This window comes from Antrostomus carolinensis, unplaced genomic scaffold (assembly GCF_000700745.2).
Source record: "Antrostomus carolinensis isolate BGI_N321 unplaced genomic scaffold, ASM70074v2 scaffold32218, whole genome shotgun sequence".
Classification (NCBI taxonomy): domain Eukaryota; kingdom Metazoa; phylum Chordata; class Aves; order Caprimulgiformes; family Caprimulgidae; genus Antrostomus; species Antrostomus carolinensis.
The window spans coordinates 2,270-22,599 of record NW_010334184.1 but is presented as its reverse complement, the minus strand read 5'-3'; the positions used below and the strand labels follow the sequence as shown (position 1 = coordinate 22,599).

The 20,330-nt window shown below is 47.5% G+C and overlaps 1 protein-coding gene across 1 annotated transcript; it reads left to right on the top strand.

The window, feature by feature from the left end:
* The first annotated feature begins 4,435 nt into the window (after positions 1-4,435).
* PCYT1A (phosphate cytidylyltransferase 1A, choline) lies at positions 4,436-16,227 on the top strand. Its single transcript, XM_010174138.2, has 9 exons — positions 4,436-4,457; positions 4,729-4,869; positions 7,704-7,803; positions 10,065-10,181; positions 12,170-12,321; positions 13,129-13,207; positions 13,960-14,102; positions 15,179-15,367; positions 15,949-16,227. Exons 2-9 carry the CDS (start codon positions 4,753-4,755, stop codon positions 16,153-16,155), a joined length of 1,104 nt encoding a protein of 367 aa, XP_010172440.2. The 5' UTR covers positions 4,436-4,457; positions 4,729-4,752; the 3' UTR covers positions 16,156-16,227.
* Positions 16,228-20,330: the final 4,103 nt, after the last annotated feature.

Below are 20,330 nucleotides of genomic sequence, written 5' to 3'. Positions count from 1 at the left end.
CTCACTTAGTTGTAGCCCATGTGTCAAGACAATTCTTCTATGCAGACAGCTGGCAGAGTGCAAAGTTTCGTAGTATTTGCCTGCAGATGAGTCAGCAGAAGAGGAATAGCTTGCTCCTCTAAAGTGGAATGATCTTGTAGGCAAAGCAGCACATGACAGTCACATCTGACTGTGCCAACGCCCTCCAAGTTCAGAGGGATGATCAGGGAGCCTGGGAGCAGGCAGTGCCACCCAGGGAGCCGTGGGTGTTGAAGGGACCTCGCTGGTCCAGTCTGCCAGTCTTGGGCTGACTCAGATCCCTGGTGGGAAACGCAGCAGCTTTGGGCTGGAGCATTTACTGAGTTGTTGCAGTCACTTCTTGTTTTGCACAGGCTTTGAGTTTAAGTAGCAGGATTTATTTTGCCTTGTTGCATAAATCTGCAAGTGGAAAGCAGTAGAAGCGGCAGAAGAAATCCCGATAATGCGTGTAGGTTCGCAGATAATAATATTCTCCAAGAAATTCCTTGGGACATAGAACAGAAAGAATGCAGGTGGGGCAAGTGTTCATGCCATCAGTGTGCTTAGGGTGCAGCAATATCTGATCTGCTTCTGTGGTGTAGTGTGAAGCAGCAGTTCTCTGACAGCACTGAGGCTAAACAGAACATCAGTACTGTCCGGGAAGATGCATACAGTGAGATAAGGCTTTGGGTAAGCAAGATTTGCCACACCTATTCTGACCTTCTCCATCTGCCAGAGGTGTGAACTTTGGTGTTGTGGTTAAATTCCAGCTCAGATTATGGTGTAGTTAACTCACACTAAGGGAATAGTCTTAAAATTCCTTCCCTGCCTACACATTTTTTTCTTTGTGGTGATCAATGCTTGTCCTTCTTCCCTCCCAGAACTGGCTGCATTTCAGTGGGAAATAACTTAAGCTTTGTAGTATCACTCTTAGCAAAGTGCTGGATGCTTTCTGTTATTGCCACAGTTTAAAGAAAATACCTACTTCTCCCTTTGACCTCTTCTTCTCCTTCTTCAATATCTGCACTTGGGGATTCAGAGGAGTGATGCCCTGACAGGGAGAACAGCTCTGCTCCTTGCAGAGCCCGTACAACTTGCTCTCAGGGCGAGCTAGGTGGTGGAATGTGCTTCTTTGATACGGGATGTGCACCAAAGAAGTTTTAGCAGCAAAGTCCCGCGTGGTTTGTGAAGTGTTGCCGGGACTGTGATCTGCCCATGACTTTCCCAATGGGACACTTCTTAACTTTGCTCCTAGCAAGCAGTTTCTTGTGTTCACCATGGACTCAGTAATGCAGGAGGGTTTTGTTTAAGGCGTAATTTTGTTTAATGCCTTAAACAAAATAGAATTCTGTTAATATTTTACAGCAGGGCTCTTTCTTCTGGTTATGCCTGTTTTTTGCCTTGGAGTTTTTCAGAACGAACTTGGAGAGTTATCTCCTCTTTCCCCTTCCCCATCTGCTGCAAATGTAATTCGTTTTAGAACAGTCAGTGTTTTATGCGTTTGGGGAAGTAAAGCTGTGTGCTCATGTGTTAGGCTCAGCTACAGATGCTGGATCTCATTGTTAGTAAGTAATTGCTTGGAGTGCTGTTTTAGTCATTTGGGTCAAAATGAAACGTTCTAAGATTAGTAGCTTTAGTGCAGTAACGTATGGTTTGGTTTTTTTTTAAAAAAAAAGTGTTCCCAGTTTTTAATGAAGACAAGTTTGGTGCTAGGAGGACTTCCCAGAAACGCACTAGCCACAGGATAGAAGTTTTTAAAGCTCTGAAGAGTGGGAAAATTATTATTGTTTAATTTCTGCATTAATTTGAGTAATTAGCAGAACTGCATCACTCATGAGGTGCCCAGCCCAGCTCTCCGGACACTGCAGAGGCTCCTTCAGCAACATCTAGCCTGTAAAATTAGAGCAGATAGAGTGTATTTACGCCATCCTCGAAGCAGGTTTCACCCTTGGTATGTCAGGTAGAGCTGCCGCTGAGTGGCTGGTGCTGTCTGACCACCGCTGCTTATTTAATTCAAAGCAAATCCGTTTGCTTAAGCTGTTGTTTGCCATCATTTGACTGCATATACTGTGAGAAGTGTAAAAATGAGTTAGAGTGGAGGAAAAGGGATGGTTGGGTGTGGGAGGGGTTGGAAGAAGCTGTTGAAGATTTCTCCTGGGCTTGGTCAGTGCTGCTGTACCTCGGCATAAAGCACAGTGGTGGCCTGTGCTGTAACCTGCAGTTCTTTGGCTGGCCATGTGCTCAACACCCAGGAGCAAGGTACTGGTGATAACTCACTCTACTTGTGTGCAGAGAAGTTGGGCTGCTCTGATGGGCCAAACTAACATGGGAAGAGCTTCACACATTTGTTCGTGGAGGCTGCTGTGTCCCTACTGCAGCACCAAAGCCTCTGACAGTGCTTTTTGATGTTTTGCTGGGCAGTGGTTCAGAATTGTGTTCAGCAAATTAACAGACCTTTTAATTCTCTCCAAAGGGAAGGAAAGTGAGTGGTCAGAGACCAACAGGTAACTTGAAGCACAGTGGAATTATTTTGACCAAATAACAAGCAAATCTGCTGCTGTTGCCCCCCGCTATTTCCATGAACACTGGGGTTACTTGAAGCAGAGACAGAGCTCTGTTGCTTTTTGAGAACTGGATGGTTTCTGCTAGGACCATGGTGGTGAAGAAAATAACTGATACAGACTGTGCTTGCAAGATGACACCTTGCAAAACCTAAGAATTACTTGTGTCATACCCTGTTTTCACAGAGACTCTCTGGAAGCTGCTACATTTATAGCAGAGATCTTGCCTGAAAGTGAAATGTTTGCTTAAGCGTTTGAAGACTTGGAGCTCAGGGTTGCAAACTTTTTTAGCCCAGGATTGCTTTTGGACACTCCCATGTATTTGTCTGTTGTTAGGAAATAGTAAATTAATTACTGGAATAGGAGAGACTCGGTAAACTTGACTCAGAAGCATTATGGAGTGAGTGCTGGATGGTTCACATGGTTCTGAAATGTCCTTGTGGCTGCTCTTCACTGTCACTTTTGTCTTCTCCCCAATATTTTTTGGCTCCTCACTCACCTAAGATTCTCTTTTCGTGTTCTTAGTGCCTTGTGTTAGGTCTAGCAGAACAGTCTGGGATCCTTATGTGCATGTGGCCCAAAACCAGTTCAGCTGTGGTTGGTCCTACCATTGTTCATAAGGTATCATCTTGTTGGTGCCAGGTGGGGAGAGCAGTATATTCACGTGTTATTAAACTGCGTTTGACTCCCAGCTTTGGAACATTCCTTAACCTGGAGTCATTTGTGCTTGAGTAAGTCCCATCACTAAATCTGCTTCTTAACAGCTCTTCTTCACAAAGCCAACACTTCTTGGTTGCTGAACAGCAGAGCTTTGCCCAGTGGCCCATACTGAGGACAATCCCAGCTCATCCCAAGCATGAACGCTCTGTGGAGACCCTCTGCCGAGGAGAGGGGTGGTGTCCAGATGGACATCTGCCCTTTCTCAAACCTCATACTTGCCCCATCTGACATGTCCCAGCACACCCACTGCTTGTGGGTGGAGAGACGTTTTAAATTCCACACAGCTCTTATTATTAGGGTGCTGAGGCACGCACACCATTCCTTGGCGGAGGGGTCATGCCGCTCTCGGGAACGCCAGGTCAGAAGCGCCACTTGCTGCACTGGAGGGCTGCACGCCTCAAGTGAGCAGGAGAGATAATGCTGCTCTTTAGTTACAAGCTTTGCAAATCTAGCACTTGTTTCTAACTCCTCAGCAGCTGAGAAGGGAGTGTTTGCTGCCATGCCTTTCTGTAAAGTCCCTAGCTTTGCTTCAGCTGTGTGAAATGCTGGGTGTCCTAATGCTCCAGGGCCCTTTTTGGAAGGTACAGTGGCTCCAGCTCAAAAGCACAGACAGCTTACTTCCAGATAGCTGTCACGGTTTCTGTCCCAAGCTCGTTGTCTGTCCGTCTATTCATCACAGAAGCAGTTCAGCTGAACCACCATTAATTACAACCTGGTACATAAAGTGCCAGAAGTAAGTGTGCCCTAAAGTGGTGTCAGCAGCTGCTTCACCATGGGCTGAGTCACCACTGCGGTGGAGGCAGGGGACAAGAGGAGAGCATGGTGGCAGCCATCCCAAGGTGAGCCGTCCCCACTGGGGAGCTGCAGCTTGGTCTTACACAAACAGCAAACAAGCAGTTATTTAAGTTATGACCATGGGTTGTGCCCTTCCCTCACCCTTTATCCTTCTGCTTCAAGTTGCTCCTTCCTCTTTTCAGGACTGTACAGGGATGCAGCACACCCACCAGCCATCTTGGTGGGTGGGAGGAATGGGGCACTGAAGGGTAGGAGATCAAAATGAGAGCTGGGGGGGGCTGAATGCAAACTGGACATGCCTTAATCTTTAGGTTGCTTTTCAGATGCTAAAATAGCATAATTAGCGTTGTAGTAATGATTTATAACTTGCATTGCAACTCGTGTGTGTTTCTCTCCAGCCAGCTGACTGCTGCACGCGTCTCTGCAGAGTGGCTCTGGGTTGCGTTAGACGATTCAGTATTCCCACCAGGCACTGTTTGTCAAGCCTTGGCAGCTGATGCCAAATACAACTGGCTAAGCCCCTTGTTAGGTGGCTGTGTCTTTGCACTGACCTTCTGTACACTGTGCCTGCTGTTGACTGATTCTGCTTTGGAAGAACTGAGAAATATATCTTTTTTTTTTTTCCTCATCCTCCTCCCCCTTCATTTTGTTCCAGTTCTTACTGGACGTGCTTGGCAAGATGGAGCCGCCGACCTCTTCCAGGCTGAATTCCCGAAAGAGAAGAAAAGATGGATCTGGCCCCAATGGGGCAACAGAGCTGGATGGAATCCCTCCAAAAATGTCCCGGCGCTCACTCGTAAGTAAGCAGAGATAGGAGCTTTAGGTGCCCGCAACACTGGGCCTAACAGCAGAGAGAGAAATTTGATAGTTTTTCTGTGGACACAGAAAGCAAGCTGGGGGGCGAAGAAGCAAATGACAGTGGTTATCCTTCTTGCAAAGCCAGTTTAATATCTTCCTTTCTTCATGCTAATAACATACTTACAACATGGGCTTAAATTAGGTCTGAGGCAAGCGTTGCTAAGCTGCTTTTGTGGTGTGTACGGCTTGTTTGTAGTCACTTAAGCTGAACCCAAGCAGGCATGCTTATAGATATCCATGGAGGAGTAAGCATTCATTTCTCACAGGTGGGTTTTCTTTAGTGACCCAGCAAAAGGGAGGAATACTTCAAACAAACACATGACAACTCATGCACCTCACAGAAAGCAGCCCTGGTCAAGTCAGGGGAACTACAGGAGAGTCTGAAGTCTTTAAGCACTTGCAGAAGCAGTCTGTTGACTCCCTGCTCTGAAACACTGGGGAGGTGACTGTTCATTTGGTTGTTTGGTTCCCTTGGTCTCGCAGGAGACTGCATTTATGTTGTTGGTACTTCAAGAGTGTTCAGAAAAAAAAAAAAACAAACCACCAACTGAAAGGATTTCTCCTTCTAGATCAACCTTGGGATGGCTTTAACAAGCTAAAGCCAGTGGGGTCTCTTCTAAAGGGGGTCTGTGCCAGTTCGTGCTGTTGTAGAGGGCTGACTTTAACTTGTCCTTGCCACAGTATTGCGATGACGAACTTTTTACAGCTCTTCTCTGCCCTCTGCCTGGAGCTGTCCTGTGTATCACGTGTGCTCTAGTTGCTCTTTCCTTATCTCTGTCAAAAGCCAGCTACCATCCCTGCCACATCATAGTGGGGTCATAGTCCTTGGCAAAATACAGTGATGTGTTGCAGCTTTCCTCTTTGATAACAACATTTTGCTCTTCAGGAGGACTTCAGTCCTGTCCCAGAGCATTTGACAGATGGTAACAAAGTAAGAGCAGCACCCGCAGTGAGAACTGGGGAGGCATTGGGAATGGAGGCTTGAGCTGATACGTGACTTATCCCACAGAGGCTTTATATCCTTAACTGTTGTCAAACCCCATCCAGTCCCTCTTAAAGACCCCACATATTTCAGCAGGGCAAGAGAAATGCACAGGTTATTCCATGGGAATCACTTGCTCTTGGAGTTGGTGTCTGTCCTGTGTTAGAAAGAAAGCATCTGTCTATGAACAGCCCAAGGCAAGTAACCTCTAGCCACTTTCTAAACTTCCTGGCTGTTTTGTAGCCACAGCGCCAACGCAGACCTCCTGATGAAAGATTTATTTTTCTTCCTTTTGTGAAAGATTTATTTATTATAGCAAGAGTAATAGTTTTGCCTAACTGTGACAGTACCTTGAGGCCTTTACCCCTCCCAACTAAACAGCTGGCTGGCAGAGTGTTCCCCCCCTGAAGCAGACAGCTCAGCAGCAGATGGTGGTTACCAGCCAGCTGACACATAAGCCTGTTGTGTTGTGCACGTCAGTTTGAGTCCTGACCCTTGTAGGCGCTGCAGACAAAGGGCAAGACTCTGGCAGGAGCTTTTGAGGATATTTTTTGTGGTCCCCTAATAATTTTGTTAGGGTTTGTTAATGCTTTTATTCCTAGCTTCATATCAGGTATGTGCCAACCAAGCTGTGAAGAATCTGGTTTTATTCACAAGTCCCAGATGTAATGGCAGTGATGAAAGGAGGGACTTGCAGGCCTCACCTAACAGTGAGGATCCTGGCAGAGGAGGTGGTGTGTGAAATGCGGGTACTAGAGCATCAGTAAGTTAAAGGAGATTTTCAGCAGTATCAGTTTGCTTGAATGTAGTAGTCAGTGGCTGCTTTCCTCTGCACTTCACTCTGAGCACTCTAATGAGGGATGGCATTTGCATTAGCAATAATAGCAGCGGTCTTTCTGGTTGCAGTGGTGCTGGGCACCGTGGCAGGATGCTACAATGGGACAGGAAGCCAGAGAGGAAACTGCTAATTAGCTTTTTGCAGCTTGAAGGTATTGTTGTAGTGACCTGCAAGCTTGTTTCCTAGTCTTCTGGCTCAGGAAAGAGACATCTGTTGCTGCCCCACACCTCCTGGCTAGAAGGAAATTGAGCTGTTTGTTCTGTTATGGGAAGGGCAAATGTTTTGTTTCTGTTCAGAGGAGACCAGAAATGATACCTGGACTTTGGCTGATGATTAAACATACTGCTGTGGTCAAGCTAGCAGATTAGAGGGGTTTTGCTGCAGCAGTTGGAGATACTCTGCCACAGATCGAGGTCAGCCTCTCACCGTGTATGGCTCAGTAATACGTGACGATACACACATTCCCTGGGAATTTGTGCTGCTGTTGGTATTGCTCTTGTGCTCGTTCACATGCTCAAATCAAGGAGCTGTTACAATTTGTGTATCATGGCACAAGCACTCAGGCACTGCAAAGTGATGGTCTTGCCCAGGTGGGCATAGCTGGAGCTGCAGCAGTGAGATGTGATGAAGCTTGGCTTGTGCTGCTGTGAGCTGCTGTTTGTCAAAGTCTGGTTCTACCAGCTGCAGATCTGAGCCTCCAGTTTTCTTGGGTCCAGCATGACTACCATCTTCTTAACTCTACTTTTCTCTCTCTCTTCCTCTCTAAACTCAGCCTGATCACCCTGGAGGGCTGTTTTGAGGTTTAACTCTAATGAGTCTTTTAGTACATGTGTTTGAATTGTGCAGAGACACAGTGAGTCATTCAGTGACGAGGACCCTGCAGTGGCAGCGCTGCTGCTATGTACTGCACTCACCTTTGCATTCTCACAGCTAACCTTCCCTGTCTGTTTAGGGACTGAGGGAACCAGCTCCATTTTCAGATGAAGTGGAAATCGATTACAGCAAGCCATACATCAGAGTAACATTCGAAGAAGCGATGAGAGGAACCCCTTGTAAGTAAAAAAAAACAAAAAAAAAACCCAACCAAAAAACCAGGACTGGAAGGGGATTGTATAAATGTTGGCTTTTGGGTGGGTGGGCATGATTGTGATATCTCTGAGACTGAAACAACCTTGTTTGTCAGACCAGGTTTGCAGCCAGTGACTTAGTTAATGTTTTGGTGATTAGATAACTGTTCCCATGTGAAACTGGGCCTGCCAGTACAGCTGAAATTGGGGCTTTATATGTGAGGAGCCATACCTTCACCAGTAAGACTATTTGAAGCAAATAGATATTTGTGTTTTAGCTCTTCCTGTGCCACTGACGGCTGTAGAGTAGTATCAGAGCTGAACATTTTTCTGTACTACTTTGTCTGAGGCAGCTTAAGGTTAAGTACTTTAAAAGTAATTTTTTCTGAAACTTGAAATGGGCAAGTGAAACCAACATATATCTTTGTCCAGAATGTCCCGTTCTAGCCTGGATTTGAATTAAAGTCAGTGTCATTAAACACAGAAGGCCAGCCCCACAACAAGAACATGTTCTTTTATTCTCTAAATCAGGCTGGGAGAAACACTGTTCTCTTTGCAAGTGCAAAGGGGAAGCAGGGGCAGGACTGACCCCTGAAGGATGGCTGCCCTCTTTTGCCAAACAAAGTGTGCAGACGGTGCTGTCTTACCTGGCCACTTTGTTATGGCTACAGTGACGATTAAAATGCAGCACTTACACCTACCTGACTGCTGCTGAGAGATGAACCAGCTCAGATTGAGACCTGGCAGTAGTTTCCTGCTGGAGGTTCTGGAAATCCAATGCATTTCACAGTCTGCATTAATTTACCAGCTGAAAGCCTCCAGAGCCTGCACAAAGGTCTCTGATTTCAACAGTGATGGCTCTCCAGCCTGCTAAGACTAAAATACACTGCATGCTTCCTTGTTGCCGTTTATGCCTGTGCTCAGGAACTGTAGCTGCTGCAGGTATGGAGGGGAAGGATGTCCCAACCAGTTTCCAGAACATGATTGTACTTTCATAAAGGCCTGCCAGGACCAACCCTCTTCTGGCAAACAGAAAGCTTTTACAGTCTCAGATCTACAGATTCTTGGCTCTCCAGAGCCTCCTGGCATCTTCAGACTGAAGTGGATTTGCTGAAAAGTGATTGTAAGAGGCTGTCCTCAAAGTGACTCCTCTGCTTAGCTTGAGGAGTCACACACACACACACAACCCTACCTTTGCATCAACTCATTCTCTTGCTGCCTCCCTGGCTCTGTCTCTAGGAACCTTCATGGCCCTGCTCAGACCCAGGCTGTGTCAGCTCTCCTGCTGGGTCTTCTCTTTTCCCCTTTCTCGCTGCAGCTTTGGTGTGCCTCTGCTCACAGCACTCCTTTGAGTCTGTCTACCTGAACTGGGCCAGAGAGCAGCAGGCCGTTCCCAAGTGTGTCAGATACCGAGAGTGTGGTTTTTTTCTCTTACCAGCAGCAAGAGGACTGCAGTCCTGTGTGGTCCCAGGAGACCAGAACTCAGGGAGCCTCTTACTGTTATGTGACAGTGCTAGACTATCTCACTTTACCTCTGTGATGACCTCAAAGAGCTGAGCTACAATTTTCCCTGGCAGTGGTGGCCTCAGGAAAGTTTTGTTCCTCCTTGTTTATCTGTGGACTTTGCTGATAGTGCCAGCAGTTCAGCAGAATAGTATCTGCTTTTCTTTGAGTAGTCAGGCTGGGTTTTTGGATAGAGCCGTGCATTTCATAAGCCTGAGGGAGCTGCTGATGCTGGTGAGGAATCGGAACAGTCTGGTCCCTCAGCTAGACTGGCAACTGTGGCAGTGGACTGCAGAGGAGGATGCTGAAAAGGTCTTGAGATGCCATCCTGGGGGGCAGGAGGAAATCAGGCACCTGTGAAACATTTGGGCCAGTTCCCCTCTGGTAGCTCACTGCTGTGCAAAACATTAATGCTGCATTTGCATTTATGTAGGAAGGAGATGTTCAGGGTTTGCTCCCCCCTTGGTCTCCCTTCACCTTGTTTCAGTGGATACGTGGTAAGCTTCGAGTCTGTCTTTGAACATGGTTGTATTTCAGCTGGGTGCTCAGCAGCGTTTGTTGCCATGTGGGAAGGCAGAGAGCCAGCCATTTCTCTTCACAAATCTTTCCTGGCTGTGGCTCTGCGTTCTGCCAGTTTTCTGCAACGCCCCCATGATTTTCAGGAGGTCTGCAAACGCGGGCGTGAGCACCCGCTGCTTTTCCAGGAAGGCGTCTTTACAAATGTCTCTGTCTCTTTGGCACAGTGGATCGCCCCGTCAGAGTTTATGCCGATGGAATATTTGACTTGTTTCACTCTGGACATGCCCGGGCCTTGATGCAGGCGAAGAACCTCTTCCCAAACACATACCTCATTGTTGGAGGTAAGGAGTGACCTTGTTGACTTTGGCTGTTGTAGGAGTACAGTTCACCTCTGTCTGTGGTTGTGCATACAGATGGCATAGCAGGGTTTTTGTCTTTATGGCCTTCGTGGCTCTCACTGCATCCCAAATGTTTTTGTAGTCTTATTGCAATATATGGAGAGTTAATGTTTCTGCAGAAAGATATTCTGTACCAAGTAAGTGCTTGAGGAAAAGATTTCTGATCAGGCTGTTCTAATTTGACCGCTCAATTTTGTGACAGATACCAGCGAGTTGTACATGTGAGTATCAAAATGCATTAGGAGCAGTTGAGTGCCTCTTGAATGAGACAGTTAATGAATGAGGAACAGTCCCTCGATGGCTCAGTGAGCTTTGTGTCACCTGCATTGCCCTGCAAGTCATCTCCTGCCCGGCTCCAGCTCTCTGATGGGATTGCTTATGGCTAATCCCAAGCAGCTCTGGAGATCACGGTGATTCCCTGGGCGTAGTGCCTGGTCACATGGAAGTCAATGAGGCCCCATTTCTGCAAACAAAAGTTCCCCATTTTGACTGTTAGGTTCAAAGGTCTTTAGATGATGCCAGGAATATCCTGCTGACTGCCTGAGGGGATCTAGCAGAGGTGTTTCAGCCAGACCTCCTTCAAAAATATAACGGGAAAGAAGAAACCCTTTCTTCTAGCTGCTGTAATACACTGGCCTCTGTCCAGGCAGTACCTCTGTGCCCGGACCTTCACTCACCTTAAGAACATGTCAGGCTGTGCATGTTGTCTATCAGGAGGTGACCTCTGGTCAGGCTCTGTAGTGATGTTAAACTATCAGAGCTGAGAATACCTTTAACTAGTTTTCTCAACTACTATTAGCTTCCTGAAGCAAAAGGAAACTCTGATCCTGTGATAGAGCGATCATAACATCTTCATATGGTTTGTTTCCTTATCACAGATTCACTCGTTGATGAGGGCATTTTTATAGTGGTACTTCTGCATTTTTTGTGGTGCCACAGTAGTTTCTGGAAGGGGAAGGGAGGGAGGAGAGCTGAAGTAGTTCCTCCAACCTACAAGATTCACTGAACTTAGAAATCTTGCAGGCAGAAGGACATTCCCATGTACATAAATGTAGTGGAGCAAACAGGAAAATAACTTCAGGTCAAGCTTTTAACATGTTAATGTAGCAAGGTGTGTAATCATGCTCTCTGCCTGTGGGAGACTGGTGAGGACGTGGAGGGCAACAAACTGCTCCCTTTGCACCGGGAACTGGGAGAGATGAGAGGCTACAGCCCAAATGAACATTAGCTCCAAGCTGGGAGCTATCTCACCCACTCCTTTATCATCTGTTTGTCTAGAACATAAATATGTCCAATACCAGTGAGACTGGTAATGCCTTGTTTACTTTTGAGTCTGATAACAAATAAAACTCCCTCCTTCTCAATGTCTTACACTGCAGATGATGAAGAGTTGTTCATTTGCTTTCTCATAGAACATAATAATTAAACCAACTTGATTTACTGTGAACTTACCCTTTGTTTTAATACAACTTTCCAAGAACTAGACTGTGGTATGGCATTTTGTGAAATCGGAAGCTTAGGCAGTGGGGTTTTTTTAATGGGCTTCAGCTTCCAAGCCCGAGATATCCATAGGTTTAAAAGCAGATTTCTGCCCAATACACCCTCAGGTTCCATTTCATACAGGAGAGTTGTATTCTGTATTGGGTGGTTTTCTTGATAAGCTTTGTGGGCTCTAAAGACCTTGAGGGCTTGGGGTGTAGGTCCCCAGAAATCCCCCAGATAGCCTGCCTAGACTTGCTCAGGAGTTGTGTCCTGCACTGCTCCCTGTTCCTGGTGCTTTGTGACTGGAAAAGCTGGGTTTGAAAGTGCCAGTGCCAGCCTCTGTCAGCTGCTGGCATTGCCTGGGTTAGCAGGGGTGCCTACAAGGTCCTTTTGCTGTAAAGCATTGGGGTAAGTACCTCAGGTTCACTCTTCTCTGCCTGTTTCTTCAGTCTGCAGCGATGAGCTAACCCACAACTTCAAGGGCTTCACAGTAATGAATGAAAATGAGCGGTATGACGCTGTGCAGCACTGTCGCTACGTGGACGAAGTGGTGAGAAATGCACCGTGGACACTCACCCCTGAGTTCCTGGCAGAGCACAGGGTAATTTGTGACATCTGATCTGTTCTGAGTTTTGATTAGTCTCTGTCTGTGCTTGCTGTTTATAGCAAGAATTCATCCATGGTGGTGACCTCTGCCTGAGCAACCCATTTCTGTTACAATTCCTTAAATATAGAATGAACTGGGTTATGGGAATTGAGTGGGTTTCTTGAAAGGCTAGAAGCATTTGCTGAGCTGGCAGGTAATGTTAAAATAAGGTAGAGATTGTGATGTGGTGAAAAAGCCTGAGAGGGTTCTTGCTGTTCCAGGAGAAATTGATGCTGGCTACAGATTGATGTGAAATGTAGTAGGGAGAGGGTGACATTGGTTGGAAGGGATTTCTGGAGGGTGTCTGGTCCAACTCCCAGCTTGCTACAGGAGCAGCTTAGATCTGCATCAGCTTCCCTGCAGCAGGAGACCAGGCAAGCTGTCTTGAGAGTCTTTTATCAGTAAGTAAGATAAAGTGAAAGGAGTCTCTAACATCTGTTGAACTGCTTTGGGAGGTAAATGGATCTCCAGGGGAGTTTGCTTAGTTTACCCTTGTTGCCGTTAACAAGCCATTTCTCTGTGGAGCTTAGTGGCCTTAGTCCCAGCCTTTTCTCTCTGATGTGTGTTTACAATTGATATGCAATTGCCAGTGAGAACTTGGGACTGCTCTGTTACTCTTTTAACAAAGGAAAGTGTCTTGCTGTTCTCTGTCATACCCCTGCGTGGAGGTGTTGAGCAAAAAGTTACCATCCTTCGACAGAAAGCAGGAGACCTGCACGTTCAAGATGAAATGTTGACTTGTGTTGCTTCCTTAATTTTCAGATCGACTTTGTTGCACACGATGACATCCCCTATTCGTCTGCTGGCAGTGATGATGTCTATAAGCATATAAAGGAAGCAGGTGGGTCTGGGTCAGATTCTCCAGGGCTTCCTGTCAAAGATCTACTGTATTTTCTCCTGCACCCCTGTATGGCAGGATTATGCCTGGGGCAGTGACTGTGCCCCTCTGGGAACAAGATCTGCCCAGCAGGCTCTGACAGCAGGAAGAAGCTCAGCTTTGGTCCCTACTTCATAAGGCCAGGACTTTTCCATGCCCCAGGCCAAGTATTGCCCAGCATTAATTTCTACTTCTAATCTAGCTACTGTGATTGAATTAACAGCCATGTTTTGAAAAAATCCTACGGTTTGGCTTACAGATTCTCACAAATGGAGAGTCTCATGAACTTAGCAAAGTGGCTCCTCTAGCTGTTTGCTGTAAAACTCAGTAGGCATGCAGCTTATTTAAGTCTATCCAAAGCCAACCATCAGAGCTGCTTATATTTCCACCCACTAAATTGTAGGACCCCTTGTTCTGTCCTTGTCACTACACTATTCTGTATGCAGTGAATTACAGTCAATAGTCTTTGAAGCAGCTAAAGTGAAGAGCTCTTCATTAGAAGACACGGTATTTTTACATGGTTTTGACATGCTTTGGTCTTACTTAGGTCTTCCTCCTAGTCCCAAAAAGGAAGACCCTGGTATTGTACGTTCAAGGACAAAGATGTGGTGGTGAGAGGACAGTTAGGAAATGAGCTCTTGACAGGAGAGAGCTGGCAGCAGGTTTTTGCAGTGTGTGTTACTGCAGCTGTCCTGGGTCCTGTTCCCCAACTTTAGGCATGTTTGCGCCAACTCAGAGGACTGAGGGGATCTCGACATCCGATATCATCACCCGGATTGTGCGGGACTATGATGTTTATGCCAGACGGAACCTGCAGCGAGGCTACACAGCTAAAGAGCTCAACGTCAGCTTCATAAACGTGAGTTGAAGTGTGTCTGACCACAAACTGTGTGAAGCAAAATATCACAGCGCATGGAGATGTAGAGTCTTGTCTAGCGGTAGCAGAGTCCTACTATATGCCAGTAAAAGGCCAGTCTGCAGAACTAAGCAGTTGCTCCAAACCAGTGTCCTTGGAGTAGAAATTAGACTATTTCTGCTCCTGAAACTGCCTTGGGGACCCACCCAGAGGAACTGGGGTTTTGCTAATAGTGCTCCATTGTCAGAAACGTCTTGGCGACCTTTTGCCTGTTGAAAGAGCTGGAGACAGGGTGTGTGGCGAAATGTGTGTTTTCTTGAATTAAATGAAGTGTGGGTTGTTCTTGGCATCAGCTGCTGCGTCTCGTTTCTCTCCTCTTCCCTCAGCCACCTTCTTAAGGTAGAGTCATTTGTTGGGATAAAATCTGATCTTGTTCTCACTGTGCTGTTCCCTTCCTGGAGCTGCAGGAGCAGCAGTGCTTGAGTAGGAGAGAAGGATATGCCCTGGTCCTGTGCTGGGCAGCTCTAGCCTACAGGCAGAATACACAGCAGAAGGCATTTCTGATGTTAGAAGGAAAGTAGTAAACTCTTTTTTTTTTTTTTTTAATAGTTCAGATACTGTGCCTTCTTTTAAAAATACAATCAAATACAAAAATGAAACAGGAGAGGTAACGGCTGCTTGACCTCTCTTTGGCATGTAACTCTGCCTCTGTTTAAAAACACCCAGCAAAAAGACTTGTGCTGTCATGATATGCAAAGAGACCTACAGCAGGTCACTCAAATCTAATCTGTATATGGTATAAATATTTCCCTCTTCCATGCACTCCTATTAGATAGTGCTTATCTCTGGGTTTAGTCTTGCTCTGTGTACTGTGCCAGTGCTTGCCACAAAGCATCTCACAGCCCCACTATGTCTGCCATTTAGTCTAGGGAAGAAGTGTCACTGAAGTGAAGGAGAAGTGTCACGAGACTAATGGAGATGCTGAGTCTTAAGCAGCAGTTCAGTGTAATAACACAGAGCAGAGGTGGTCGCCACTCAGATCTGGTGAGCTGTATTCTGATCCACCGCTTACTGTACAGGAGAAGAAGTATCACCTCCAGGAGCGCGTGGATAAGGTGAAAAAGAGGGTGAAGGATGTAGAGGAGAAGTCAAAGGAATTTGTCCAGAAAGTGGAGGAGAAGAGTATCGATCTCATTCAGAAGTGGGAAGAGAAGTCCCGGGAGTTCATTGGCAATTTCCTGGAGATGTTTGGCCCAGAAGGCGCATTGGTAAGGAGCCGCTCTGGGAAAAGGGGAAAGGGGATTTTGGAGAGCTCAGCAGCCATTGTAGGTCTTCTGGAGCCCATGCTCTGCAGAGCAAAGGTTTACAGTTTGTTGCAGTGCTCTATATGCTGCCTGTCTCCAGACAAGTTGTCCCAGGCTTGGGCAGCTTGTTTACAGGGAACCCTCACCCTTGACAGCTGGATAACACCAGTTACATTTGTAGCATGAAAAGTCCCCATGTCCCACAAACTGACCTGTAAACGCCAGCTTGTGTCTTGCAGGCCACCGAGCAGCCAAGAGATTGGCGGTCACTTGGTCACTGGCCTAGGATGAGTCTGAAGCTACTTGTTTTTGCCAGGCTCTCCTGTGCTGCTGAGTAAACATCACAGGCACTTCATGCAAGAGGTTCTTGAAAATGGGTGGTGATTGCACTGCACACAGTTTCCAAAGCCTAGAGTGATGCTTGGGCTCTTTCTGCTCTTATATTGCATAAAGCATTGAAGGGACACATCTCAAAACGCTGAAGTAGTGTCCATTTCCATCGCTGTTTTGTGCCTTGCTAACTGTCTTCCTGCTTCCGTCCATAGAAACACATGCTGAAGGAGGGCAAGGGCCGGATGCTGCAGGCCATCAGCCCAAAGCAGAGTCCCAGCAGTAGCCCCACGCACGACCGCTCCCCATCTCCCTCCTTCCGCTGGCCCTTTTCAACCAAGACTCCTCCCTCCTCACCGGCCAACCGCTCCCGGAACGAGTCTGCAGTCACCTACGACATCAGTGAGGATGAAGAGGATTAAGCTACCAGCCGGGATTTGCTGCGAACTGCTAATCGCCGAATCCTAAGTCGGGACCCACTGGGGGGAACTCTAAATGAGCAGGAGAGCCATAGGAACAGGGCTGACAGTGAGCACAGGGCCTTGGAGGCACTCATGGCTCTTAGCAAGGGCTGCTGCCTGGAAGCACATTCAAACCTCCTCTCCCTTCTTCTCCTCAAATCCCCTTTTTATTGTTTACGTTCTAGTGGTTTCCAGGGGGAAGGTGGTTTTTATATTTTAAGAAAATACTGTTTTAAAGCGCTAAGAATAGCACTCAAGCATGGCTTTTGTTTTGGTTTCTTTTCCCTTGTTAAACCTCCAGGCAAGAGGGAGAGTGGGAAGACCCATCTGTGTCTTCTTTCCCTCAGCTCCTTCCCCCACCCCCAGGTAGTATCCATGCCTCTGCCAAACGAAAGACCTCTCGATTCCTCAACCAACGTGACCTTGAGAGCACGCAGGAAGCAGTGGTGTAAAGAGGCTTCTAATAAATAGAGACATCTCTGCTGCCCTGGAGCTGACAGGAATCTATCTGGCAGACCCTGTAGTGCTCACACACCTCTTAGCTGAGCTTCCCAGCGTGTTGCGGTGAGGACGTGCTGGGTAGGGGACTGACAGCACACAAGAGTCACACCCTGGAAGAACCTGCAGCACCATAGAGTCACACACCCGTAAGCGTGCAGCATCCACAGCTCCAGATTGAGCAGGGGCTGCAGGGGAAAGGTCTTTCCAGCTGATCTTAACAAGACTGATAAATCTTGAGCTAAAATTCAGCCCTCAGTTGCTGTTGGAGAGAAGAGAATGAATCTTGGCTATGGGGCACTTGCTGTCTGTGCATTTCCTTGTGTGTGTGAGAGCCCTGGTTGGTAATGAACATGTGTACTCCTTTGAGAAGTTCCTTGTCCCGATCTCTGGTGTGTCATAAGTTTTACTGTCTGTCCAAATGGCCCCTCAACACTGTGCTCTGTGCGTGTTTGTCTGTGTTTCAGTTGCTGTGCTCCAAGGGCTGGATCAGCCCTTTACAGTGGTGCCAGGAAGCCGCTGCTGTAAGGACAGAACGTTAATTGGTACAGCCAGTTTGCTGTCCGTGTTGGTGTCTGCAGCTGGACAGGTGAAGGGCACGTTTTACCCCAGTGAAGGGTCCTGGTCCCGTGTGACAGTTACCCAGCTTGCGCAGTAAATGCAGCACACATCGGCGCCCGCTTACTCCGCTCCTTGAGGCGGGCTAGAAAGAGCATCAGAGAGCACTGCAGCTTTTTAAGATTTTAAACATGTGATCTGCTCGTTTGAAACCATGGTCCAAGCTGTGCCTGCTGTCGTGTCTGTAATAAACACTGAGCTTTGTGGCCTGCAGCTCCCCGTGGGCTGTTGCCCTCCCCGTGCTGCGTGCCTGTGTGCAGAGCATGTCGGTGTGCTCTGTCCCAGCAGCCAGTGCTGGAGGGACTGGACTGTCATCTCGCATAGCAGTGAAGCTCCCGCTTGCTGTTCTGTTCAGGTTTGCCTGTGATAGCTGTTGTCTCTGGATGGAGCTGCTGGGCTGAGTTGCCTGTATCCTCCTACGATGCTGGGAGCAGAGGAGGACAGCTTGGAGCCCAGTCAGCAATACTGCAGGGAGGTGTTCAGAGCAGGATTTGGAGGCAAATCAAGTGCTGCTGCAGGCTCCGCACGGCACAATGCTTCCAGGCGATGCGGTGGCCCTGTGGTAGAAGCAGGCTGCTGCTTCTTCCCAGCTTTTATCTTGCTGATCCTTTGTCATGTTGCCCAAAGGGCTTGACAGAGACTCTGTGCTTCTGTTGAGGCGCCAGAGCCGATACGGGAAAGGGTTTGTTGGGGATTCCTCATCTGCCACTTAGACCTCTCTCAGCAGGGACCTGCACAGCTCTGGGAGCCTGGCTGGCCGCTGTGGATTTTAAGGTGTAAAGAGGAAATAATGGTCACTTGGTACAAGCCAGTTGTTAATCCCCTGGTTTATGAGTGGTAGAACACTTACTTTATCTCACTCACATTCTGTCTTCCCTCATCTTCCTCACCTTCCCTTCCCTCAGTGTGGGTGTTGCATTGCTTTCCTGAGCCGGATCACAAAGACCAGGCTGCTTTAGAGCCTTACTAATGTTTTAAACACAACTTATGCAACAGTGTTCTGTAAATTTGGATAGCAGTGGTGTTTTGAATGGTGGTTTGTTCTGCAGAGACCTTAATATATTTCTTGGTCTCTCTGCAAAATGTGGGGTGCTTTGTAAGAAGCCAGCCATGGTTTTACATGTAGCTTGGAATAACAGAGCTGTTTCTTGTAACCAATAATCCCTGCTTCTTCCTTGCACTTAAATTAAATTCAACATTCAAATCCCAGACTAGTCTTTTTTTTTTTTCCCCTTTGTTTTTTTGTTTCCTGCTGGTTTACTGGACCAGCCTTATCTCCAGCACTGCCATGTCCTATCAGGAATAGGACAGAGCTTGATCCTTGGGCAAAACATGTGAGCCAAGTTCTCCAGGAACATCTTGTTACCTGCAGATGTACCCAGTGGTGCTGCTTCAGGGCTGTCCTGCACACCCCTCACACATCCCACAGTCTTCAAAAAGAAGCATCCAGAAGAGAGATGCTGGAATTAAGCAGGAAGTAAGAGGTAGAGTGGAAAATTAAAACTTTACTAGCATGCATTGAAGAACACATGGAGTTTGTGGAGTTTCTGGAGTTTCATGCTGCTAAATCTAGAGGCATTGACTCCTGTGAGACAGCCTTACCTCAGGTCTTCTGTAGATCTGGGGTGTGAAGCTGCTGGTACCAGCAGCCAGTCCCTGGGAGGGGATTTTCTGATGGCAAAGAACAGCCTGAAAGGTGCCAAGGATGCTGGTAGAAGCAAGGCATGAAGAGTGTGGCACTTTAACAGCATATTGCTTAGAGCGGTAGAAGGTCTTTAGTCTGTTAAGAAAATTATGGGACACATCTGCACTGACGTGATTTTGTGCATTTTATAGAGAGTTGGGACTTGATTGTGCAGTCCAGCTCTTGTAACCAGAGGCAAGAGGTGGAGCAGCAAATACACTTGGCAGTATTGGTGACTTTGGTGGGACAGACCCTGCATCTCACCCCCTGCCCTCAGCGAGGGCTTCTCACTGCCAAGGGCTCCCTGGTGTAAAGGTCTGAGTTTCCTACCTGCCACAGGTAAGGAGCTGAGTCTGGTTGGTTGATGGAGGGAGATGAGTCCCATATTTTGCTGCTTGTCTGAGTGTTGCTTCTTGGCAAAATCATTAGATTGCTGAAGTCCTGGCACTTCTGCTGGTGCCTAGAGAGCAGTGTTGGTAATGGCTGTGTGCTGTTGCTGGGAGCCTGTCAAATTTGGCAGTCTTATAACAAATCACCAGGGTGTCTGGCTGAGCAGTTTCGCTTTGAACACAGCCACCTGCCAAAAGCTCTGAGACACTTTTCCCCTCTCCTCCAGAAACTTGCCTTTTCCCTAAAATTAATCAATTAAATAAGTAGAAGTTGGGAGCTTTGGCTTTGTGTCTCTTTGCTGCCCCAGTGTGTCACACTGGCCAGAGGTATTATAGTGGGAGGGCACTGGGGTGCAGGTCAGGGGAAGCTTCAGAAGCTTCAGCAACAGGCTCTCGTCTTAGCACTGATGGTCCAGTATCTGCTGCCCATCTCCAGCCTTGTCATGGCCCCGTCCTGCCATCACCCCCAGCCCCACAGCAGCGGCCGCTTCAAGCCAGCTTCTCCTGGTCGGTGTTTGCTGTGGTGGTTTCTCTGTAAGGACCTGTGTGCACACCCTGTCTTACTGGCTTGTTCTGGAGTTGAGTTTTTGGCATTCGTGTTTAACCAAATGAATACAAAGTCATTTTACTTGGTGAGTGCCAGATCCCTTCCGCCATCCTAGCGCAGCCGGCTCCCGTTGTGGTCTCCTCACCTGCCATCTTAGCAGTGGTTTGAGTGAGAAGATGCTTCAGTGAGGAGAAAAAGATAACCCAGAGGTTTCTGCAAGTCATCATTGCTCCTGATGTCCGTCCCCACCTCTGTTGTAGGTGTAGAGCAGATACTGCTACTGGAGCAGGTCCCAGGCAAGGCTCCTTAAGGCAGCATTAACTAATTGCGTGTTATGAAGGTGCTTCAAGGCTCCTTCCTTTGCCTGGCCCCAGGCTGGCGGGTGTGGATGCTCCTGCTG

Bases quoted from the DNA above. Each gene is read 5' to 3' on its own strand.
- PCYT1A (XM_010174138.2), top strand. From the start codon at position 4,753: ATGGAGCCGCCGACCTCTTCCAGGCTGAATTCCCGAAAGAGAAGAAAA. The intron at 12,322-13,128 runs GTAATTTGTGAC...CTTAATTTTCAG, and splicing joins AGTTCCTGGCAGAGCACAGG to ATCGACTTTGTTGCACACGA. The intron at 13,208-13,959 runs GTGGGTCTGGGT...CCCCAACTTTAG, and splicing joins TAAGCATATAAAGGAAGCAG to GCATGTTTGCGCCAACTCAG.